General features: G+C 42.7%; 3 protein-coding genes and 1 non-coding gene across 5 annotated transcripts; 1 reads left to right on the top strand and 3 right to left on the bottom strand.

Moving 5' to 3' along the window:
- Positions 1 to 1,286: 1,286 nt before the first annotated feature.
- wdr45b (WD repeat domain 45B) lies at positions 1,287 to 10,497 on the bottom strand. The gene is made up of 10 exons (XM_027289204.1): positions 10,111 to 10,497; positions 8,928 to 9,002; positions 7,883 to 7,984; positions 6,978 to 7,065; positions 6,539 to 6,633; positions 6,181 to 6,371; positions 6,008 to 6,093; positions 4,603 to 4,704; positions 4,351 to 4,472; positions 1,287 to 3,438 (listed from the first exon to the last, which is right to left on the bottom strand). Exons 1-10 carry the CDS (start codon positions 10,175 to 10,177, stop codon positions 3,332 to 3,334), a joined length of 1,035 nt encoding a protein of 344 aa, XP_027145005.1. The 5' UTR covers positions 10,178 to 10,497; the 3' UTR covers positions 1,287 to 3,331.
- A 171-nt stretch (positions 10,498 to 10,668) lies between these two features.
- On the top strand, positions 10,669 to 10,741 carry trnar-ccu (transfer RNA arginine (anticodon CCU)). The gene has a single exon. It is a non-coding gene; the product is annotated as a tRNA-Arg (tRNA).
- A 2,200-nt stretch (positions 10,742 to 12,941) lies between these two features.
- On the bottom strand, positions 12,942 to 19,078 carry LOC113747883 (zinc finger protein 11-like). 2 transcript variants are annotated; one of them, XM_027289483.1, is made up of 7 exons: positions 18,758 to 19,078; positions 17,397 to 17,599; positions 16,413 to 16,514; positions 16,188 to 16,283; positions 15,931 to 16,041; positions 15,505 to 15,628; positions 12,942 to 15,351 (listed from the first exon to the last, which is right to left on the bottom strand). In XM_027289483.1, exons 1-7 carry the CDS (start codon positions 18,783 to 18,785, stop codon positions 13,283 to 13,285), a joined length of 2,733 nt encoding a protein of 910 aa, XP_027145284.1. In that variant the 5' UTR covers positions 18,786 to 19,078; the 3' UTR covers positions 12,942 to 13,282. The 2 variants fall into 2 exon arrangements, with proteins under 2 accessions (XP_027145284.1, XP_027145285.1); XM_027289484.1 differs by lacking the exon at positions 18,758 to 19,078 and adding an exon at positions 18,406 to 18,751.
- Positions 19,079 to 20,341: 1,263 nt separating this feature from the next.
- On the bottom strand, positions 20,342 to 25,402 carry LOC113747908 (zinc finger protein 37-like). Its single transcript, XM_027289749.1, has 7 exons — positions 25,166 to 25,402; positions 23,781 to 23,983; positions 23,570 to 23,671; positions 23,349 to 23,444; positions 22,974 to 23,084; positions 22,767 to 22,890; positions 20,342 to 22,543 (listed from the first exon to the last, which is right to left on the bottom strand). The coding sequence occupies exons 1-7, from the start codon at positions 25,191 to 25,193 to the stop codon at positions 20,631 to 20,633; spliced, it is 2,577 nt and encodes an 858-aa protein (XP_027145550.1). The 5' UTR covers positions 25,194 to 25,402; the 3' UTR covers positions 20,342 to 20,630.
- Between the last annotated feature and the right edge of the window lie 364 nt (positions 25,403 to 25,766).

Genomic DNA, 25,766 nt, shown 5'->3' with positions numbered 1-25,766 from the left:
TGAGCCACTGTTTGTGAACTTGTTTCACTTTTGTTTATCCCACTGTGACGAGTCAAAGTGTGTGCCGTGAAAAATGTCCGTTCTAACACCTGAACTCAACTCCAACCTGTACTTCTCACTGCGTGGTAATCTTTGGGATTATTTGCCTGCCGTGACTGAATGACACTGGATTTGTGCTGTCTCGACTATAACATGGCTCGTAAATGATCTATTTAATAATGTCACTATCAGTCCAAATATTGATGCAACATGTAAGGTCAGTGCATCCCTGCTTCATACGAACTGTTGATTATTGGGAGTGAAAAGTCTTCATATTGGTTCCACATTTGAAAGATCACATCAAATGGGAATGGCTGGCGTTTTGAGAATCAACAAATCAAATGAATGGTAACAAAAGACTTTTGGACAAGCTCTCCTTTTTTGGCTGCACAAAGAATGATGGAATTGGTTTAGAGAGGCTTACCTCACCCCCTTCACATGATGTGAACAGGTTTAAACACTTTGTGGTTGGACAATGCGTATGACCTGAAGCATACTGAACCCTTATAAACAAGGCTTCCTTTGAAATAAGGAAGAAGAATCAAACCAACTTCACATGTAGACACACAACTGGACTTCTGTCCAGATAAGGAGGTTTGAGCAACCAGACTTCATTCAGCTGTCCTCAGCTCCACCGACAGTCCATGTCTTTGCCCTTTTTTAAATGTATTTATTTAGATTATTTGGTAGGTGGCTGTCAAATAGGCGTGGCCAGAGTATCACACTGAGCCTTACAACAACCCGGCAGAAATCTATGGATAACATCATGGACGTGTTCAGATGTCTGTTAGTTCGATTAAAAAAAAAGAGACTTCTACAGAAAGCTAAGCTCCTGTGTAGTAGGGTGTTAAGTTCGAGTGACTGCTCTCCCTGTGATAGAACACTGACGTTATTGCTTCTTCCGAGATTTGATTGGTTGAATTGAAATAAGGTATCCCTTCACGCAGATGGAGACTGGATTGGTATTCTGTCGGTGTATGGCAAAGCCGGGAAGGAAGACCAAAACACATAAAATTCTCATTTGCCTTCAGATGTTTTTTCTCAAAGGAGAAAGCTGTGAATCAGAATGTATGCTGGAGTGGACAAAACATGACATTTCATTTCAGTTGGACTTTAAGATACTGTAAAATGTTTACGGGGCCCTTAAGCCCCACTGCAAATGACATGAAATTCAGGTTCAATACCGTGGAGAGGCTACAGTTGACATTATGAAAAGGCATAAAACAACCAATAAACAAACAATAAAGTTTAACTGTAAAAGCAGATGTTACATTTTTATTCACAAATTTAAATGCAGGTTTTACAATCATTCTGAGTGTCTCAGAAACAAGTTGGCTTTTTCAGTTTGTGCAGTGTCCCTACGGTGGTCAGTGACCACCATGTGCTGTGTTTATGTTCAACAGTGACACCTGCGAATGTACAATCGGATGCAGAAAGCAACGGAAATGAAATGCTTTTCTACTGAATCAACAAACTGCTGTCGATTAACATGACAAATGAAAAACACAGTAATATTTAATTTTACAATAATATAATTCTGCTTATCCACATGTTCCACTGTGGTGGATCCACGCTGAACACGTCTTCTGTTTATTGGCCACAGGCTTCAACAAAGCACTTCAGAGTCCCTGATTTGCATTAGCTGAATGGATCGATGCTGTTAGGGGTGAAGCAGTTTACGAAGATGTATGAGACATAAAGCGACACTCAAAGTTACGAGTGTTGTCAGGATTTAGACAAAAAGGTACTAGGCAGCCGTGACTGGAGAGCTACACTGGCTGACGAAAAGAATGTGGCGCAACCAATCACCTTTGAGAAGAATTCTTGTTCAATTGTACTGGGCTGACGATGTATTCACATTTAATGTGAAGTGCAGCCTTGAACCGTGTTCACACTATCTTTAAAAAGAAGAAAAAATCATCCAAATTCGATTTTTGTGATTAAAGATGGAAGCCGTGTGTGTTTGGCTCTCGAGCTTTCCTGTTAAAAAACCAACTCTCCAAAACTCTGAAAGAAACAGTTTTGGGAACTACACTTCATTGCTTTCTAGATGAGAAGATGGACACCACTCTGTAAATAAATATGAAGCTGAGGCTGAGCAGCTGGTTAGCTTAGCATAGCATAGCATAAAGACTGGAAACACGGGGTGAGATGTTAACCTGGCTCCAACCAATTAACACATCATATCAAACCTTCAGCAGTCACTGTTGCCAGCTACAAAAATAAATCGACCAAAGCTTTAGAGGAACTGACTGATGAATTTTGTTACCTAGCCAGGCTAGCTGTTTCCAGTAATAATGCTAAGCTACTGCTAGCTCATATTTAGCATACAAACATGAGAGTGGTATCAGTCTTTTTGTCTAACTCTCTACAAGAAAGCAAATAAACGTATTTCCCAAACAAACTATTTCTTTAAGCTTCCTCAGTCAGGTAGAAACAACAAACACTCAATGTTCGCAAGGTCTTAACAAAAAACATATTGCACAATGTATGGGGAAAAAAAGGAAGTGAAACAAACAAAAATATTCTGCTACTATTCTGTACAGTTCTATGTAGTTAGTTCAGTCTGGCGCGCTGTTTATACAGTGAATAGAAGAAAATCTAGTAATACTAAAGGTGACGCTTCACAATGCAGGATCAGAGTCTGTTCCAGATGTTACTGTGAAGACAGATGTGGGAAAAATAGATTTGCTTCTTTCTGATTCTGCTTTGTGAACACCTAATATGGTACACTGGTATATACACAAACACACTTATGTATATATGACAACAGTAATATGTGCACACATACAGATTCTCTCCAGTCTCGAGGCACGCCCTATAGTTAGGTTAGGTGGTGTTAGTTGACAAAAATCTCAATATTTTCAATCCGTCTAACTATCAGAAGCATCTATGCCAGTAAAAATAGCCATTCTGTGTAAATTCCTCGGAAGACGTCTTAAAAAGCGGAATGTTGTCCGTTCAAAGAAAAATAAGAACTTTCCCTCTTTTGTCTAGTGTTTGGTTTGGGAGTCAAGTCGGCATCTGTGTCCCTCTGTCCGGGGACAATCCTCAGGAGACCACGAGAGACAAAAGTCTGCATCCCTGTTGGTGCTGCCATGTGTTTGTGTTTGCTGCGAGTCTGTGCTTCTCTTTCTTTGTCCTCCCTTCACCTGATGCTCTTTTCAACAGAGTCTGTCAAGATAAGAAGTGCGACGAGGGACTTCTCCTGCCTCCTCCAACATAAAAAAGGAAAGAAAGGAAAGAAGAAAACAGGCTGTGTAGTAGCGAGTTTCCAGAGGGGGGTCAAAGGTCATATTTTCTCGTCGGTCATCTCCAGGAACTGGGCGTACACGTCTCTGGAACACTCCCCTTTCTGGTTAAACAGGAACTTGTAGTAGCTGCCGTCAGCACAAATGGCTGCATGGTGGAGAAACAAGAGCAGAACACGGACAGTCAGCACACTCGGGCCAGACATACAAAACTGAATTCTGTATTTCATGTTATGGTGCATATGTGTAGCTTTAAGATGACTGTCATACCTCTTCTGTTCATGCTCACAGTAACAGTACATGTGCTCTGTTAGCAGCGCCGGTCCTGGCCACATTTGCGCCCTGGGCGAACCCCGCCCCCCCCCCGAGGCGAACATTTTCCCGTGCGCCCTCATGGCCGCCAGTGCGCCCCTGGATGCGCCGTGCGCCCCCATCGGTCTGTCCGACGCCCCCCTCTGCCTTGCCAACACCCCGCTCCCGGGGCGCCCGCTCCGCTAACTTAATGAGCGGTATCGAAAATTACCGAGGTTTTTTGCTTTTTCGGGCGTTCGTGCGCCCCCCACGGAGAATGCGCCCTGGGCGGCCGCCCACATTGCCCATAGCTAGGACCGGCCCTGTCTGTTAGACCTGCAGCTACCAAATGATATTTCTAGATTTGAAGGCCTCGACTGATCCGCTTTCATTTTGACAAAAACAAAACACTTTAGTTTTCTCGCACAGAAATACCGTTCAGCCGGGCAACCCTGTGGAAATTGATAATTATGTGGACATACAGTTTTTAGAATGAAGACTGGTGGAATGTAGATATATAATCTAAATTATATGTAGATTATATATCTACATCTATATATATTATATATAATTCCCTCCCCAAGTCACAAACTTTCAACAACCCATGGGAAATATGATAAAATCAGGATGATCCTTTAAATGTCACATGACCTGCAGAAATCCTGTTAACCCTCATACGAGCAAGTGTGTGTTCTGTGTGACCCCGCCTGAGTCTGATCTGCATGAGTGACAGGATGAGGCTGAGCTGCACGCCGTGTCCTGAACTCACCTATGACGGCGTTAGGCTCCGTTCCAAAGGCGCACACACAGGGAGAGCCTGAGGGGACCTGGAACTTGGAGAAGCTCCACTTGGAGCTGAAGTATTTGGGAAGAAAGCTGGCCGATGCCAAACTGCAGAGAGAAGGACACCATCGTTCAGATCACAGAGTCCAATTCACTTTCCGTGTCAACATTTAGTTTTTGGATTGATCTTAATCCAGACGGAGCTCTGGACTTTTCGTCATGCAGAAGACAGACCAACCTCGACTGTTTGTTTCTTTTGGGGTCCTCTGCAGCGAAGATGTGCACTGTGCCGTGATCACTGGACACGCAGATGAGGGACGCGTCCTGGTTGAAATTAATGCTGAAACAGAGCAGATGGAAACAATGAGAAGAACACTACCAGCTTGATGAGCTCATGCTAACGAACCCAATCAGATCAACACAGGAACACGAGATAAAATAAGTTCCGACGTTTTGTGACTGACGTCTTCATAATGCTCCTTTTCACCCTTTTATAATAAACTGTCAACACATGTTTCTATAACAACTACAGAATTATGGGATTGCCATTAAATAGACCACAAGTCCATTTTGAGTGAAAAAATATGTCCAGCTCGGTTAGTCATGTGACCCTAACTGTAGCGGTCTTCCAGAGCAAGTTGTAAAACAGTGGATAACTGTTGTTCAGTGTCACAACCAAATCGACTTGTTTCACTATCAGAATTTGATTCCTACAGGCCAACAACTTTTTTTTAAAGCTGAGAATAATTTGATCCCATATTGAAGTTAGCGGAGGGCTAAACTGGAACTTGGCTAGCAACTAGAGAAGTTTTTAGTGTTTACAGTGCAGAAACACGTTACACCATGCTGACCACTGAAATGTTGTATCCTGTGAAGAACAGGCCTTAAACTGAGCTTGTAATTGACTTTTATTGTTTAACATTCTCAGCAAAGCAGCTTTTATGTCGCTCTCTTCTTTTATGTGTTGTGCTGTAAAGAGCTGAAGACGCTGTAACTGCTGTTGTCATGGTTTTAATGCCGCTTTCTTCAGTCTTATCGCATCTATTTTTATTTCACTGAGTTTTAGCTGCAGTTCCACCATTTGCACTTTTTATTCTGTCAGTGTTCAAACAGTCCTGGATCTGCTGACGGGCTGAGGTGATGAAATGAATGGGATTTAATTGAACTGATGTGACGACTTCAAAGCCTGACGAGAAACTGCAGCGCTGCCAGAGCAAATACTAGTCCTGTCATCCATTACCCCTGCTCCTCTCAATCTCAGACATACTAGAATATGAAAAACATGCAGTGTTGCATTAACTTTTCATGAGGTCACCATATAAAGACTTCCTGTAGTGGCATTACATCACCACACTCAGTGACTGTGCAAGAAAGCAGTCTAACACAACCTACAGAGTGAAGAGGAGGAGGAGATGGAGTGGAGCTGTTAGACCGTGGTCTAACTTTCCATGTCTAATGAAGCAAGTGACAGTGCCGCTACAGCCGGTCTATATACTGTGTGTGATTGTGGAAGGTTTTGAAGAGCAAACGAGATGAACTCAGCATGCAGCCTGCTTCAGTTCTCTCTTCTGTCATGAACACAAGGACAGTTGTTGCACTGCCGTTGAGTAAAGATGTGAACGGCATCGTTGCTCAATGCTCACCAGTAAATGTTAGCCGTCTGAGAGCCTCGTCTCAGCTCCTGTATGAGCTGACCCGCAGATGTGTCGAAAATTCTAATGAGAGTCCCCTGTGGAGACACAACGTGGATGAGTTGGCAAACACAAAAACAAACTTCACAACAACTGAGGAAGAAGTGTTCACCAGCACGGCTTACTTTCTCCGACGCCGTAGCTATTCTCGTGCCCTGAAGGTTCAGAGCGATGCAGCACAGCGCCCCCTCATGGGCGGGGATATCAACCGGAGGCTTCTCTGTGTTGGCCAGGTCCACTATCTGCACATGGCCCGAGTGAGTCCCGGGGAATGCCAACAGAGAGTTGTTGCTGTTGGGACACAGCACGCACAGACCTGAGGCGAACAGGAGAAGAGGCTGGTTATGAAGCTGTGTCACATTTAGAGACATGCTGCTTATGGCTGCAGCATTCTGTGGAGATTTGGGGATTATAATTGAACTGGTTTAAAAAGATGCTTCATTATGCTGTCTCAGTCTCAGAGCTTCAACAGTGCAGACTGACCTTTGGGGTTGTAGCAGGTCTCAAACACATGCAGCTGATGGGGGTTGTGGGTAAAGGTGAAGACTTTGATCATTGAGTCCAGGACCACCACAATTCTGAGAACAAAAGGGAGAACCAACACCGACGTTAAAGATTAAAAAAAGGTCCAAAGATCTACTCAAGCAGCATTCACGTGGAGCACTAATCTGACACTTCCAGTGATCAAACCAGAAGCTGCTCGACTGACAATGAACGAGCGATCAATTCGAGAGAGAACAGATAGCACTGAAAAACGCTGCTTCATGCCCACACTCCTGCTGTGTGATCAAGAGGAACCTCCAATCTGCTCACTCATGCACTGCACAAAATTTCAGTTTGCAACTGTCACAAATTATAAAATAAATGAATTTGACGCCTGAGCACGTGAATCAGCTTTAAACAGTTCATTCCGGTTTCCTACCTGTCACGTCGAAGCTTCACTGCTTTGACTTCTGTTGAGAACTCGATCTCAATAACTGTCTTCTTCTTTAGGTCATCCCAGATCATCACTGCAGCAGCAGAAAGATCCATATCAGACCAAATAAGATTACTATTCAACAGTCACATGACTAAAATGCATTAACGTTTCAAGTTCAATGTAAAGGCTTTAATATCACATAGAACACAATTTGATATCCATTAATAGCCATCATGATACGACCCAGAATCATTTATTATCACATCAGATGTCTTAGTGCTTCCCAGCATATGAAATAAATCAATGTTCAATCAATCAATGACTGAACATGCAGCCTTAATGGATGACCAAAAATGATTCATTCATTGAAGTTCTTTGATAAAATAAACTGTAGGTACATTGTGTGGGAATTATGGAAATTAATGGGAATTAACAGGAAATTGGGGGTAATTTAAACAAACGGTATCATATCCAAAGATAAATATAAACATTTTGTTTTGTTATAAACAGACATCCATTCAAAATAAAACAATTTAAAAAACTTTTAGCAGATTTATTTGTAAGTAGAACTTTATCAAGTTTGAATTATTTTATTGAACAATATTATGTATCAATAGACCTGCAGTAAGCAGTGTGCTAGGTGCATGTGAATGAGGAATAGCAGACATTCAAGTGGACCAGCATGACATCTGGTTCATTTAGTCAGGACTATACTAAAATATATTTCCCCCAACTGAAAATTCCTGGAATTTTGCTACCCTACTTCTTAAGTCATTTTTGAGGAAACTGAACTCACTGTTATTCAGAATGCAACCTAAAAACTGAATTACAAGGCCTCATCTGACAGAACAGAGGCCTGCTGGAAGTCCAGTACAACAACACCGCTCATGTCGAACAGACAAACATACCTTTGTTAGTTGGGTACTTGGGTTTCTTTCCTCCGCCCACTAGTGCCAAATAGTTACACCTAAACAGCATCTCCACGTGGCCAACCCCACCCTCCAGGAACTCTGAAAGTCAACATCATTGGTATTAAACATCAGTAATAGCAAGTGTAAGAGAAGCATGCAGCCCTTCATCATCACCACGACTCTACTGTAAACTGTTCTTCAAACAATGTTGGCACACTGCTGCTAATCATTCCTGCTTACTCATCTCTAGTGGCTCAGTTCACTACAACAGAGCACAATGGCAAGAAATCCTCTGCATTCCTCACAATGAGACTGTACCCCCCCGTCCACAACCCGCCTCCATGTACAGCACACATAACGTCAGCAGGACAGAGAACTGCTACGTGCTGCAAAGACTGTCATCGGAAGAACTGCAGGTGGATCAGCAGAGAATAAAGGAAGACGAATGACTGCTCTGAGTCCTGTGAATGAGGACCTGGGTCAGCTCCTGGTTTAATCTAAGAGGTTAGAGAAGGAACTCTGCAGGAGGTCATGTGCCACATCTTTGAGTCACATTTTCGGTCTTCATTGAGAGGGAAACTTCCTCTTCTATCCCTGCATTTTTAAAGCAGCTGCCATTCTGACGCAATACTTTGTTCGTGCAGCGGAGTTGCCTGAACGAGGACTTCAAATTAGCTGTCAACCACAGAGCATTCCTCTGTTATTACAGTTTGAGGTGGAAACAACGCTGCACTATTTATACAGATTGTATCATGCATCAGTGCAAGTAAATTAAAGGAATACTTTAATACAGGAATTTCTTCAGTCTGTGCCAAAGAAAAGGTGACAGTCCGTTTTTCTGCTGACCCTGTCCTCAGCAGTACATAGCTTTGCTTCTGGGGACACACTGACTGCTGTCTACTGTAGGTAACACTCTGACTATGCCTAAGTACATACATCCAAACTATCCCAATAAATAAATCATACATGAACAAAACGTGTGACCAACTTAAAAGCAAGCTCCCTCCCAATTGTAAACGTTGATGTCTGCACTGGTCCGTACCTTGTTTCTCCTTCTCCTTAAGAGGATCTGTGTTGTAGACACGGAATCCATTCTCCATTCCACAGGCGAAGCATCCTACAGAGACACACAAACATTAAACTCATCAGAAATCCATCACAGAGTACAGAGATCAGTACTCAACAGTTATAGTCGTATCATCGCCTGAGCATAACACTGTGACTGGAGAACTGCTCAGGGGGTCACCCAATGAGGCACTCTCATGTGTATGTGAAATATGAAATCTCCCCTCGAGGCATTATTAAAGTATACATTCTTCTTCCAATAGAAGCAGCTCACGTGAGTTGGACCAACTGGCCTGACTGGTACAGTGATAAGAGAGAGAGAGAGCCATGAACAAACACAGAGCATGAGACAAATATTAACCTTCATAAAACTGACACACCGCGCCATGATCGTGTCATAACTGGTTTCTTAAAGGGGTCTTCAAACACTGCAGCATTACTTTACTGTACATGTCACACTGAGTTACCTTCAGCTAGTTTCATTACATGGTGTTAAGAAGAATACTTTACGGCCTGTGTGTAAATGTGTGTGTGGGTGGGGAGCGAAGACATTTAAACGGTTTTGAGGATTTTAATTGACATATTAACACAAATTAATATGTTTACTTCTTAAAACTCGCTAACTTCAAAGTGAATGAACGTATCTTTAAGAATATTAACAAGACAGTAACTGTCAAACTTAGCTTAGCAAGCCGTTACCTAGCTCATGCTAACCTAGGCACGATTCATGAAACGCAGCTAGCGTTAGCTTTAAGTTAAGTTGTCCTGCGTCAGTTGCTATCTATGCAACGTCCTCGTTTGAGTGCTTAAATCGTGTCTGTGTCTAACTTATCAACCCATGGCAAGTCAGCTAACCAGCTAATGTTAGGTCGGTAAATGTGTTACCTGACAACAAAAAGGTTAAGTTCACGTTAGCTGTAGTTGGCTAGCTACGTCAAGCTAGGCGGCTAAAGCTAACGTGAAGTTAACAGTCAGTTCGAGTTAAAGCTCGAAGTGTCGCTAACGTTACATAACAACAAGCCCGGACAGTGTAAAACTGGTGTTATTAGATAATGTTTGTGTAATTTACGCTCTAGGTTAGCAACGTTAGCTTAGCATCCACGACGCTGCCAATTCCCATTAGGGTGAAATGGGGGGGGGGGGATAGCAGCGCTTCTTACCGTGATCCTGGTTAAATCCAGCATAAAGGAGCCCGTTCCCGTGAGGATTAGACGGTAGTAAATTCATTATTAAAACAGAAACGCCGAATGCCAAGTAACGTTGACAAGTTAATCCAAAAGCTCCTGCCTGAACAGCTAACCGGCTACCATTCCTCCAGAGTGTGCTGGGCAGAGAGGAGGAAAACAACTGAGGCTGGTTCCTGCTCGGAGAGAGCTGTCACCGGGCACGATCAAAGGGAGTTTTCATTGAAACTTTGTGGACGCGTTCAAGCAAATATTTAACACTAAAATAATTTAATTACCACTTTGCGTCGATAGGATTAACTTAAAGTAAACGCGTTTTGAATGCGTATGAGGCAAGCACTGATCAAAGAAGAGGTGTAATAACCAAACTGCTACTTTAGTAGCCGCTATTACATATTTGAGCCGGAGGTGGTAGTAGACGTGGTGTCAATGCCAGTCAGTTTTATCTAGTTTTATCTGGGAGTTTGTAATACCTGAAACGTGAAATAAAATATATCGTACTTAATGATATGGTGCGTGTAGAGCTCATACTTAGCCCCAGTGGCCTAATGGATAAGGCACTGGCCTCCTAAGCCAGGGATTGTGGGTTCGAGTCCCATCTGGGGTGAACATCTTTTGAGACTTCACTGTTTACACAATGCCAAATGTTTAAAGAAAGTGCGCTACGACGAGACAGAAACATAAAGAATATTTCAGTAAATGATCTATAGAAGTTTTGAAAGAAGTTCGAGGCCCGCTCGGAAATGCTATACTACTGAATGTATACCTCCAAAATATACAGACTGTTCTGTACAAACCGGCAAAGTGGTTGAATAAAATACACTTATGGCATGATCTTTCAAGTCACTTTACATAAACATTATCTAATACAGTCGTCTGCTCTGATTTGTTAAAAACATATATAAGTATAATATTTTGTCTGTTTTTAGCCCTGTTTCAACTCATAATTACCCATTCTTTTACCGTTTCTTGTATGTAACCTATATTTATATGCCAATGCAGATTGTGTGAGCTGCTGAACACATATTTGCGCAAGGGATGAATAAACTATCCATAAAAAACACAGCAGGAAAACCACAGATAATACCTAATGACAGTAATTGTTGCTTAATCACATTTAACTATCTCAGAAATCCATGAATGAGGCAGCATGTGCTTTTACTCCTATGACTTATGTCTGAGCTTTGCACCTGTCTCAAAATACTGTCAGTTGAACCGTTTTATAAACATTTACATTTTGACTTTTCATAGAAGGAAAAACACTGGTCCATTCGTGTTAGTTAACCATTTAGCCACAAACAATACACTACAGAGCCTGAAGCCAGAGCTACTACATGCACTTTTCCCTACATGTCAAAATGTCTTGTCAGAAAAAGATTGTAAGCGATGAAGACAAAGAAAACCTGACATCAAACATCCTTGGACTTACTGTACATGCAGGTAGTTGCAGTTCTTTCACTGTTCCAGAATAATAACCCAAACCAATTAAGAGCCACTGAGTGCATGTGCAGTTCAGCAACTACAATAGTACTACTTTTTCAGAGTCAGCACCAATGAGACTAATTACACTGGGGAACACAATTTTTGTTGAGTTAGGTCTGACAGCAGTTTTTAACAAATTTCTGGGTGCGGAATCCAAAACTGATCTCAGTTTTTCTCTATCACATCAAGTTTTTGAACTATAGGATCCCCGTTTTCTTAAAAAAACTAAACAAAAGTAACCGTCTGTGCAATTATCTTTTTTCTCTCGCCAAACCATGGGGATACCAAATGCCAAACTTTCACGCGTCCCTTTAGTCCACAGCCGTAAACTCTCGACACACTGCTTGCACACTTTGTGAGGGGCCCATGGCTTGTCTTGATCACAGAGTTTTACTTTAAAAAAAGAAAATTATGCTTGTTTGACAAATGCACTGATGTTTGCCCTTTGACTTGGAGTGGTAAAACTACCACAAATATAGCAAAAGGAGTCAGGGTTGTTTACGCATTTACGACGAGAAGTAGCAGGAGCAGACATGATCTGGAAGGAAATATATACCTATATGAATAAAACACTAAGATGGAATAGTTCCAAGCTCTGAAAACTACAGAAACAGCATCAAACCAAATAGAACTTACAATGGTATGCCTGTGGTTACAAGGTTAAGAGAAAAGCCAGCACAGATCCTCTCCATTCTATGCCAGCTTTCTGTTTGTAGATATTGATAGTACTGACCTATTGGGAGCTGCACACACCTCTCACCACACGGTCTCAATGTGACTGCACAAACAAGTTGCCACGTAGCTGTAGATGAGTCCAATCGTAATCAGCTGGCAAGTCTTACTACAGCTAATCAGTGGAATTTTGCTTATCTGGAGGGTAAGCTGTGGAGAAAAAACTTGACGTGCTAGAAAAAAACCTGACAGCAATTTTGGAATCAGCATGCCAATTTTAGTTTAAAAATCAGCATAAAAATCTAACTCAACAGAATTTGTTTTTTTCAAATTGTTCCGATTATGGTTCTGTTCCCTTTCTGTTCCAGTGAACCAACATGAACCACAGCAGCGCCCTGACCTGAATGGAACAGAACCTTAATTAGGTCAGTAACACATTTACCTATTTTCTGTCAAAATGGCTGCTGTTAAAAGGGTTTTATTTAAAGCAACATTCTCACGCACTGGATCCAAAATGTCTACAGCTCCAGATTAAAATCCCATCATACGTACATACATCCTGTAAAATGATGATTCAGTAGAAACATGTTGGCACCTGCTTCCTCCATGAAAAACCATATGAATGATCTCACTGTTAAGTAAATCAAATGAAGCCTGAATCAAATGGTGAATTTATTCAAGAAAAAGAAAATAATTCCCAGAGGAACAAGGTTTATATCATTTATACATACAAATCTTATGTAGAACTACAGCAAACAAGTCTGTAAAAAATACAAAGTTACATTTTTAGAATGCATTGTACAATTACACAGTTCCCAATGATTCAAGCTGTGACAGCCACATTTTAGGGAGAATGTCCTTCAACATCCACACTGCTTTAAGTGTGCTTGAACGAGGTCAAACCAGGTTCAGGTCTACAGCTGATCTCCTTCAAAAAAGGGAACGTTAAACAGACAGAACATCCCGACTGGAATTAGCATCATGTTAACATTGACTACGCATGAACAAGTCTCCTGTGTCTTTTTAGGCCGTGCAGGCTTGAAAAGGCCTTGGCACATATAGCACAAACATACGGTCTCTCCCCCGTGTGGGTTCGCATGTGTAAGGTTAAAAAGCAGGACTGGACAAAACCTTTTTCACAGATGTTGCACTTGAACGGTCTTTCCCCGGTGTGGTACCTCCTGTGTATCTTCAATTCTGCAGATGACCTGAAACACTTATCGCAGTCATCGCACTTAAAAGGCCTTTCGCCCGTGTGGATCAAAGTATGCCTCACCAAAGCGTCCTTGCCAAAGAATCCTTTTCCGCAGTGCTCGCACGGGAAACGCAGCCCTTTGTGATGGAAATTGTCGTGTTTCAGGAGGCATCTTCTCGAGGTGAAGGTCTTCCCACACTGAGCGCAGGTGAAGGTCGGCATGGGCTTCTCCATCACAGGTTCACCGGCGTGATGCACGCGCTCCACGTGCCTCGTCAGCGTAACGCCGTGCCGGAATTTCTTGCCGCATTCCCAGCAGAGGAACGGATACGCTTTAGTGTGTTTCTTCTGGTGTTCCACGAGGTCGGAGTATGATCGGAATCGTTTACTGCAGTGGGGACACTGAAACGGTTGGTAACCGGTGTGTTTCCACTCATGTCTGATGAAACGTTTCAAACTGGCGAAAGTTGTCTGACAGTGGGTGCAGGTGAAAGGCTCAGTGGGATTGTGGACGTCGATGTAGTGCTTGTGAAGGGCCTTGAACACAGGGAAATTCTCCTCACACTGGTTGCACTGGAAAGGAGTGTGGGATTCTTTGTGCATCGCCAATGCCTCGGGGTCTCGTACCAGTTTCATGCACACCTCGCAGTAGAGCGGGTTGTGAGTTTGTTTGTGGGAGTCCAAAGTTGACTTGTACTTGAATGCCTTATCGCATTCGTCACACTGGAAACAATGCTTAAGATCCTCAGGCTTCTCAGGATCCACCTGTTGCTCATTGTAGCAAATGTTTCTTAAATGGAACCTAAAAGTCTGTTTGCACTTAAACTCCACACTGCAGTGAGGACAGTAGAACGGACCTTCTATTATACTTTTGTTTCCGTCTGGGCTTTCTCTCTCTTCCTCTCTGGAAGACCGCTCTGCAGAGGGCGAGTAATCGGGGTCCTGGCTCATGTTGTCTGTCGGCTGCTCGTCACCGGTTGCCTCACAGGGAACTCCGCTGGATGACTGTTCACCCTCCTCTGCTGCTGTCTCTTGTTCCTTTGCTTTCCTGCCAGGCTTTGCTTTTGTCAGACTTGTGCATCTGTGTTGTTGCAGGTAACGCAGGCTCTTATAAAATCTTTTACAGGTAGGACAAGAGAAGGGCAGCTCCTCTGAATGTCGGTTCATGTGACGCTCTAGGAACTTGGCGTGACTCACCACCTTGCCGCACACTTTGCACGTTCTCTCGTCCAGGTCGTTGCTTTTGGCTGCACCCTGGGATCTGGCAAACTTTTTGACACCGCTGTTAGCGGCAACGCTGCCCTGTGTCTTTCCAGTTTTCCTCCACTGCGACAGGTACCGTTTCATCTTTAGTCCACGGTTCTTTCGCACTGGTCTCTCCCACAAGATGTCAAACTCTGGATCTTCTTTTCTGCCCCTTGTTCTGCCCTGTACTTCAAAGTCTTCATCTGCGGGACGTTTCTTTTTCCTCCCGCGTCTATTTGGCTTCTTCTCCACGCCGTCAAGCACAGTCACCTGGCCATCCTCCCCGATCATCAGTGTTTCAGGTTGCTCTTCAGGGTTGTCATCTGCCATTTCACCCTCACTGGCCTCGTTGCCTTCAGCAGGATCTGTAACCACCACATTGTCCATTTCTGCTTTAACCTCGCTGCTGAGACCGAACCACTGGGTTTGCGCGCTCTCTTCAGAGTTCCCAGTACCCTGCATGTACACCTCTTTGTTCTCAGATTCCACCTCCATCTCTGTGCAGACTGTATACACGAGGCCGCTGTCTGCACCACTTTCTGTTTGCTCATTGACAATTACAACTCTTTCCACAGGAGGGAGACACAGAGCTGACAAGATGCCACTGTCAACAATGTAAGATTCTGTAAAGAGAAGAGCGATCACAGCTGTTAATTTGACACATCAAACAAATAGATCAGATTAAAATATATAATATGTTAATATGTTTAGAGCTCTTCTCATGGTGCTATATGCAAATAAAACTACTGGACCTATGCGCCACTTTGTACACTCACCCATGTCCTCCAACTGGCTGAGGTCTTTCTGTGTGCCCAGCAAGGTTTTCAGCTCCTGTGGTTGACTGAAGGTTTCCATGCATTCATTGAGAACAGACGAGGTGTCACTGAGCAGAGATGCAATCTGACGAAGACAAAAGAAAAAACTGATATGACGCAACAGTCTTCCTGATATTAGGTTATAGCATTATATAGACAAAAAAAAAAAGTTAAAAAAAAAAAAAAAAAAGGATGAAAGCTTATAATGCAAGTTATAAACACACACATGGACACAGTGTCTGCTTTAGACGATCAATCAGAAATTAAGACAAATATTAAACAGACATTCCAAACACTGAGGACAAACTGCTCCCCTGTGAAGAGGGATGTCTAAAATATCAGTACAGAGCACAAAATGTGGACAATAACCTCTCTTTGAATGGTTACCTGTTGGAGCGTTTGTGTGGGAAGAAGCTTTTCAAGTCTTGACAGAAACAGCCACATCAGTGTCTGGATTGCTTTGTCATATGTGGGGCCAAATTCTCCTGGGAAAACATCCTGGAACACAAATACATTCAGAAATGTCAAACATGTGAAGTCTCAAACGCAGGTCAAACATCATGAAACAAAGAGTTCCCATAATCCTCAGCAATGGCCTTTGAACAGTGAAACTGTGTAAACATAAGTAAACATCTAAAATGTACCTGGAAAAAGCTTCTCCTCTCTTGAGGATCTCTCAGCAGATTCTGGACAAGGCCCATGAAATGTGAGTCAGACGACTCTTGTTCTGCGTTTTCAGTCTGCAATAAAAGATGATTTCAAATGTTTTAAAACACACACACACACACACACACACACACACACACACACACACATATATATAAAAAAACACTCTGGATATTTGACGTTGACTGCAGGTTTGGACTCACCTCCACGTTCCACAGAGATCTGAGGTTCTGCATTCGGTCTAGATGTGGCTGAATAATCTGGAGGTCAGCAGTCTCCTCAGAGCGACACAGCTCCAGGATCAGCTAGAATCAGACGACAGCAGCGAGAATGAAAAAGTGATTCTGCAGACAGAATGCCGTCCAGAGCTGCTTATCGACTATCTGCACCAAAAATCAGACACGCTTCTCTGAATAACGATGCAGTCACACCGACTGGAAACATTTTGTACGTAACACCCGAATGCCTCAGTAAGATGCAGCACAGTGAAACGTCTTTCCTGGAACAGAGGCTCTGTGACACCCTTCTGACTGATATTCTGTTCAGACGCAGTTATATATTCAGCATTACAGTGCCAGGCTAAACAGCAAGTCATTGTGAAGGAATGATGCTGGCTGCAGTCCAAACACAGCGATGTAAAACAAAGAAAACACAAGCTGAAGCAACATCGACAGCAACAAAAAACAGAAAACAACAATATGCTAGCTAGTTAGATTATTTAAGGACTGTCATCCAGGTCTACAGCACATTCGGAAAAGTACAAGTGTCCTGCACATGCTGCAAGGAATAAAGGCATGTATTGGGGTCTCAAATCCACCAGATTACAGTTGTGTAAGTTTACTGCCACACACACTAAGTAGATTGTATAAATCAGGTTTGGTCGTAATCAATGTCGGACTGTAGAGTCAGAGTTGCAAACTGCTGAGTCATTGAAATCATAGCGCTATGATGTAAATATATAAAAGTATATGAGAGAAGAGGCACTTTGTCAGCTCAGCCATCTGTCTGTTTTGGTTTGTGTGTGTTCTTAATGTAAAAAACAGCACTCAGGAAATATGTAGATGTTTGTAGATTCCCAGCAGCCGGTAAACTACCATAACATGCGTCTAAAATTGAGTATAATAAGTGCCTACTCTGTGATATGATTGATTTTCAAAATAGTTTTGAAAACTTCAACTCTTCCTCACCCGTGCTCTCAGACCCAAGATGAGTTCTGCCCGTTGCCTCGTGGAGAGAAGCTGAGGCACGATCTCCGTGACCATGAACACAAACTCCTCGAGAAGTCCATAGTCGGACACAATCTTCTGCTCCACTGTCTGCCAGATGGCTGCAGACACCAGCCTGATTGGTGGGACCAGGAGCCGCAGAGTGGAGAGAGGAAGGGATGAACCTGCAGAACATTGGGATGGGAAACGCACTGTAAGAAATGTTGGCACAGCAACACTTTCAATCAGAGCAAGACTGAAAACCATTACTAGATCAAGAACACACTGTGTTAGACAGGAAAGCACAAGTTCCCAGAGACATTTAGGCACAGCTTATTTATTTAAAGGTAATTCTTCAACAAAAAAATCTTTATCTCTCAAAGTACTTAAAACCAAAACTATCGTGGAAAGACACCAAGTACGGGAAACTCAGAAAGCTTGATGATTAATGCAAGCAGTGAATGATCCATTGGGAGGGGATTCATCAATAGATCCATCGTGTTTATGTTCAGAAGCAGGATCCAGTTTAGACAAGCTGATTAATCGCTAATCTTGTTTGCTTATTTTGGTGCACCAACCATAAATCCACAAACTGATGACTGTGCTCTCTGCTATAGTAAAGTATGGATTTATTTATCTTTGGGAACCCGCTAAAACACTTATGTACAGTCTTCCATGGTAAATGGACTGTACTTATATGGCACCTTTCTACTCTTTTGACCACTCAAAGCGCTTTTAAACCGCATATCTGGTTCACACATTCATACACTGATGGCCCAGCCTTCAGGAGCAATGTGGGGTTCAGATTCTTGCCCAAGAACACTTCGTCATGCAGACTGGAGAAGGAGCCGGGGATCGAACCACCGATCATCTGATTAGTGGACCACGACCTCCGAGACACGGTTGCCAGGGGTATTGTACCCGTGACCTAACGTCACATACGCAAACACTACATATGTGGCATCATAAACTGGTATGCAAACACACATACCGTGTAAATATCAGTGTATCAGACTGTTTCGGGGTTGTGACGGTCCAGTCATCAGTCCGAGCTCACTGCAGCCACTTTATCTCATTTAGCATTAGCCGCGTTAGCACAGCGTATATGCTAACGTTAGCACGTATCCCAAAACTGCCACTTAATCCACGTCACAGCGTTAAAACCAGCAGCGGCTTCCGTGCCGGGCTAACAAGTGGATATAAGTGAACTTATAAACTCGATTTAAATGCGCCACGCGGTGAATTATCAACAAAAAGTGACATTTCGTCACTTAGTTAGCGATAATGTTCCCGCGCGCGGGCAGCGCTGCGGCCTAGTCGAACGTCCCCCCGTTAAAACTCACCGTGTAACTCGGAAATGGCTCCGTCCATCCTGTGCGTTCACCGCAGTCACATTACAGTCAGGGGGAAACGGTGTCAGCCGCTCGACTGGAGTCAAACTCGGTGTTCAGACGGTGGACGTGTCCCAAAGCCCGAAGTCACCCAGCGGATCTTTGTGCGTCAACGGTTGCTTTGCGTTCCGTCCGGAATAACAATCCGACAGGGAGGGAACAGGCTCTGAAGGGTTCCCGCACCTCCGTTCTTTGGGTTCCGCTTTCTTTTTCCACCTCCGTCACATCTGATCTACAGCAGGAGCCTCCAACCTTTTTCAGCCCAAGGACCCCGTGGTCGAGAGGCAAACAGAGCGTGTGTCACATTTTAAGCCTGGCCTATAATCACTTTTATATTTACTTTTTTCACCTTTTATTTTACCTTATTAGCCTAGTTATAAATAAATAAAGTTATAAATAAAGTATTATATTAGTTATATACTGGGTTATTCGCGTAAATGTGTTTATGATTAATAAAAAAAAGTTCATGCATAATGGAATAATTAAATCCAATTTTGTTAGATTTTTTAATTCTCACGAATTATTTTGGTGAAAACTGTCAATTATTATGACAAAAATTGGCGGACCTCCTGCAATACCCTAGAGGTCTCGGACCTCTGGTTGAAGACCCCTAAAGTACAGTAAATATGCTTCATGTCTATATTTACAAATTGCCAACTCACAGCCTTTTATTATTGAGACAATACCATCGAGGAGAAATTCCAGCCAGGTTTCAGGACTGATCATTCTTAAACGTCCTGCATTTGTCTTTAGACTGTGATACATGTGCTATTTTAATTCTTCACCTCAGTGCAGCTGTTGATATGGTTCACCACTATATTTTTATTAAACCATCTGAAGGATCATGTTGGCATTCAGGGCACTGCCCTCTAGCGGTTTGCCTCCTACGTAACAGAGAGGTCTTTCACTGTTAAAGACTGGCAGCCTCCTTTCCTCCTCCGCTGCCCCAATCATTTGTGGAGTACCTCAAAGTTCCATTTTAGGACACATTTTATTTGCAATGGATATGCTCCATTTAAGTTCAATCTTCAGCAAGCACGATGTTTTCTTTTACTGCCATGCTGATAACACTCATATATACCTTCCAATTGTTTTCAGGATGTAAAATGCTTGATAAAAAAAAAAGACTTCAATTGAACAACAAAACAGAAGTAATTATTTTTGGTCACCATACTACCACCAGTGTCATTTGACTTGCTGTTGTTTGCCAGGTGTTTTCATTTGTACAGCAGTTTTGTCCACTCATACCATATAAATAGACTTGACTTTATTTAGTACAATTATATCACCCACGCTGTTGTGTAATTGTTCATTAATCAAGAGACACATTAGCCCAACTTTACTCTGGTGATTCTCCAAATCCTGATTACCTAAGGTTCAGCTCTGCTCCACTAATGTCACCCAGTTACTAACAAAAAGCACTAACCACATAAAACAACACCACATTGGACACGTGTTTGATCATGTAGAACACATGCTGTTTCAATGTACTTAAATCTTCCCTCTCATAAACATGTAAAACATAAATAAAAAAGATAGATGATAAAAGATGTTTTTATTCTCAAAGAAATATTATATACACAAAAATACAAAAAACACCAGGTTTTGACAGGGAAGAAGACATGGAATAGAAAAAAAACTAGTGTGTCTCTAACAGTAGAGACAGAGAGATAGAGTACTCTCTTATGCAGTTTTATACTTGTATGAAGACAATCACATTCACTGTTTGTCTTAACAGTACAATTTATTTGTTTGATAAAGCTTTCGGCAATCATTACTTTCTAGCCTATGTTTCCTTTTTCAGAAATATCATTACTGTTTTACATCATGCAAATGCATGTACAAGTTTTTTGTGTCTTTGCATGCTGTAGAGCTTGGGGAAAGCCTTGCCACAGATATGGCAAACAAACGGCTTGACTCCTGAGTGTACTTTAGCATGCGTGTTGAGATAACACTGTTTTATAAAGCCCTTCCCACAGATGTCACATTTATACGGTCTCTCTGCGGTATGGTGTAGGAGGACATGCCTCTTCACTTCAGACGCTGACCTGAAGTGCCTGTCACAGTCAGACTTTGTGCATTTGAAAGGTCTCTCTCCCGTATGGATTAATTTATGTCGAGCGATGGTTGACGCAGACACCATCTTCCCGCAGTACGGACAGGGATGCCGGAACATTTCCTTTAAATGTTTGCGCCTCTGGTGTTTTATCAGGGCTCCTTTCTCTTTAAAGGATTTCCCGCACTCTGTGCAAGAATGCTTCTTCTCATCTCGAGACTCGCCGTGGATGAAATTCAAGTGCCGCAACATGTTGGACCTTTGGGCAAAACTCTTGCCACACTCGGCACACAGGAATGGTTTTTCTTTCGTGTGGACTCTTTCATGGGACATAAGATCTCCGTCCGTTCTGAACTTCAAGCCACACTGAGCGCACTGGTACGGCAGACGACCCGTGTGCTTCCACTCGTGCACGATTAAAATGCGCAGCTTGGAGAAAACCTTTGGACAATGGTTGCATGTGAATGGCCTGTTCATTTTGTGGATGTTTTCACAATGGCTGCGCAAGGGCTTAAAAAGAGTGAAGGTCTCGTCACAGCGGTTGCACTGAAACAGTGTGTGTGAAGCCTTGTGCCTCGCCAAAGTTTCTGCGCTTCGCAACACCTTCCTACACACATCGCAATAGAGCTCGTTGTGGGTCAGTTTGTGACTTCTCAGTGAAACTTTGTACCTGAATGCCTCTTGGCATGTGTCACATTTGTAAAGATTCTTCACTTCGTCCGGTTTCTCCGGATCTACCTGCTGCTGACTGGACTCGAAGCAGGTTCTACTCATGTGCTGCTTAAAAGACGAGAAGAGTCTAAACCTGCTGCCGCATTGCGGACAGGCATAATCACCGGTAGGGAAGTGCGTTTTCATGTGATTCCTCAGGCTTATATTCACAAGCTCCGAACAGATAAAGCATTGGACTTTGCGAGTCTTCTTTGGGGTGTTGGCTTTGATGTCAGAGGTGCCCCGCTTTCTGCTCACAGCTGATGCTTTTTTAGGACTCGTGAAGGAGCAGCTAGACAATGAATCACCTTCACTGCCATCAGGAGTCACAAAGGAACCCTCATCACCTGAGTAGTGAGACCATGAATCAGCCATACTCGGACTATTACCAGCAGACCAATTGCAAGAGCCGTCATCTGAGTAGAAAGACCATGAGCCATCGTCACTGCAGGCATCGACAGGAGCCATGTACGTGTTCTCGATGTCCTTGCTTGAAGCCACACGGCCAGAGACACCTGAACGAGACCTGTTGGAGGGTTTTGTTTTCTTAGAAGCTGATGTATTGGCAGCAGGGACCTCTTCACAAAGACCTCTTTTCTCTTCTAACAGAAGCATTTTCATCTTTGTGCCTCTGTTTCGTCTCACAGGTCGAGACTGCGAACACGGAGGCGTGGCCACTCTTTTTAGCTCAACACTGCATTGTTTTAGAAGACGGGATGTGTCTTCAGCGTCACTTGTAACAAGGCCTACATTTTCTTCACGCACCGCTGATACATTTTGCCCAGGAGTACAATTTGTTTGATCTTCTGTGATTGTATGAGGCAATGGTAAAGATTCATTCTCCAAGTCTGACGTACATGGCAGTACATCATTCAAGATGCTGGCCTGTGGTTGTGTTTGATCTGTCTCAGTTCTTTGTGCAGAGGGAAGTTTGACAGCTGAAATGATGCAGGCACCAATTAAGGAATCATCTGCAAAGAGAAGAAATATTAGAAAAAAGATATTAATTTGAATAATTTTTCAAAAAACTATATGCTATGCTATATGAATTCTACAGGCCAACAAACAAAGTAAATGTTATTACAGCCCTAATGAATATTACTTTCCAGCACCAGAGTAAAGATCAGATCATAATGATAAACCAAACAAAAAAATAGATATTACTGAAAGGATTTAGTAACTATAGAGGCTTGCCATTGTGATCCAGTTGGCTGAGGTCTTTTTGATACTGCAGCAGAGTTTTGAACTCCTCGTTTCGAGACACAGAGTCCATACATTCTTCCAGGACTGAGGACACTCTGCCAAACATGTCGGCAACCTGAAAAAAGGAAGAAACATACCTCTTTAAAAACAGCAACATCAAAAAGTCACTGCAACATTTAATGTTTGATCTTTTTGTACCTGTTGGAAAGTTTGAAGAGGAAGAAACTTTTCAAGCCTGGACAGAAACATCCACATCAAGGTGTGAAGTGCTTCATTGTACGCAGGACCAAACTCTTCAGGGAAAACGTTCTGAAAATAGATTTAGTCTTTACAGACACTTTAGAATAACAAAGACCAACCTCATTAAAGAATCAGGAATCAGGATGTGAGGGAATTCTGACTTCAGTCTAGAAATACATAGAACACAAGCACTTGCCAACAGCTGCAAGGAAAACGTCTTTTAAGAGGCTGAAACCTTGAGCAGAACAAATGCACAACCATCTGCCTCGATCTTACATAGAGTTCAGGATCGAGGCAGTACTGATAAACAGAACAGGTGAGAGTGACACTGACCTGAAAGAAGTGTTCCCTTTCCTCAGGACTTTTCAGCAAGTTCTTCACTAGATCCACAAATTCTGAGCACGGCACCTCTGTATTTGTAACACCAACCTGCATTAACATGACATGAGCATATCACACCCAAGTGTCGTGTATGTTTTTTATAAATTGAGTTTTATTCCACACAAAGCGCTTTTCTGTTTCATTCATTTAAAGTCACAACTATTTAAACTCACCTCTTTTACCCACGCCTCGATGAGCATTTGCACTCTGTCCAGATGTGGCTGAACAAGCTCCAAATGAGCGGTAGCTTCAGACTGACACAGCTCCAGGATCATCTAAAACCACAAAACGAGCAGAAATGTATTTAAATCTTTTATCAATGAAGACACCATATTAAGATCACAGTCACAGCAGGCACTATCAATGGTTAATAATCTTCCTCACCTGTGCTCTGAGGCCCAGGAGAAGTTGTACCCTTTGTTGAGTGGTGAGAAGCTCTGGAACAATGTCTGAAACCATGGTAACAAACTCCTCGAGCATCCCATAATCGGCCACAACTTTCTGCTGGACCGTCTGCCAGATCGCTGCTGAGACCAGCCGGATCGGTGAGACCAGGAGTCGCAGAGTGGAGAGGGAAAGAGGGGCACCTGTATGTTAACAGAAGGAGGTTATATCAACACACAGGACTGACTTGATGCACACAACTGAGGTGGTGGGCGAATGGGCGGGACGTCGATTCCATGGTTCCAACCCTGATCAGTATCGTACTGACTCTTGCTCCAGATGACGTCACCAGCACAAGATGGCATCGATTGTATCCAAGATATTTGGACTTGGAAGGAAGTGGAGACACGCTGTCTATCTATATGTACATTGCATGCGAGGACAGACTATCATACCATTATGTGAAAGAAGGAAGTGGGGGCAGACACTTCTACCACACAGTGGTAGAAGTAAGAAGAAAAGAGTGACGCAGCATTTTAGTGACATTGGAAACTGCAAGTGTGTGCCGAATTTGTAAAATTAAAATACCCGTCAGAGCAGGGTCAACAACAAACATGCACAGATGAAGGATACTCAGCTCTGTAGCTACTGATATTGTGGGTGTATGTTATCAGCATCAGAAATACTTTAATAATCCCAGAGGGAAAGTATTTGCTATTGTGTGTAACTTTGTATTTTGTATTATGTGTCCTGTGTGTTTTTTTGCTTTGTACTGTTTGTTATTGTGCTGTAATATGTTTTAATTGTGTCTGCCGAAGGGACTGCAGATGAAAAGTACCTGTAAGCTAACTCTGGTGCAGTACATCAGATGTAATCGTTTATGTTTAATACTGTACATGATCCCATTAAATAAATGAATAATTAAAAAAAAGGAAAAAATGCATATAAAATAAGCACTTAATGGAAAATTGCTTACTAGCACACAAACCATTCATAATTGCTAAATTAGGCTGATATAAAATGCTAAATACTAAATGAAGAGCCATTTGAGGAGCTGAGTCAAAAGAGACGATTCTTTAAAAAGGAGCTGAACTTCCCATCGCTAACCGAAACGTGACGTCAGAGCAGCTCAGGCTGGTTTCTATTGAAAATCATATTGGCGCCTTCTTCGCCTGCTCCCGCATGCAGTGTGCTTTCTTTATGTTTGTTCCATGTAACATTAGGAATCAACAGTAACGTCATATTTCAGGCTGACACGATCTAAACACGCTTTCTTCTCATGGGTATCAGCTCTGTAAAGGCAGAGCTCAGTGGCGGGACAGTTAGCCTGTTAGCTTCGAGTTAAATTTCAGCGTTTGTGACGCAGCTGCTGAGCGGCTACTCACGTTTCCCCTGTGAAGTCCTGTCCTCCATGTTGTTCACCCGCCGCACTGGCGTGAGATTTGCTGTGACGGGTTAGAAATATTAAAAATATTCAAAGTTATTGAAGGAACTCTTCTTCTCTTCTGCTGCTTCTGTCTTGTATTCACGTCGACCGTCCGACTGTGTTATGTTCCGTGTTGCGCTGTCCGAGTCGAAGGTTCCCATGTCAAGTCATGTAAACTGTCGTAAAATCCCGCTCTGAGCCACACACGCGCGAGCGTCTCATCACAAACAATATATTTAATACGACTGTTAATTTAATGACATAATGTTAATATTCTTTTATTCAGTGTCTTAAAGTGTTTGAGGGAGTACACCATAGACATATATACATAGACGCCGCATTGAGCGGGTTGGTCGTTGGTCGCGATACGTCAACGGGTCCGCCATATTGGATAAGGCAGATCTGCCCGTAAACTAATACAAGGAAATGGACTGAACTTCATAAAGCGCCTTTCTACAAAGTTCTTTAAGTTAATGTCTCTTATACACTCATTCACACACACACTAATATATCTGGGAAACAAACAGGCACCAAAAACAACGTATGTAACTTTTAAAGTG

The sequence above is a fragment of the Larimichthys crocea genome, chromosome XVI (genome assembly GCF_000972845.2).
Source record: "Larimichthys crocea isolate SSNF chromosome XVI, L_crocea_2.0, whole genome shotgun sequence".
Taxonomy (NCBI): Eukaryota; Metazoa; Chordata; class Actinopteri; family Sciaenidae; genus Larimichthys; species Larimichthys crocea.
The sequence above is the reverse complement of the archived record's forward strand: the minus strand, read 5'-3'. Positions and strand labels throughout refer to the sequence as shown.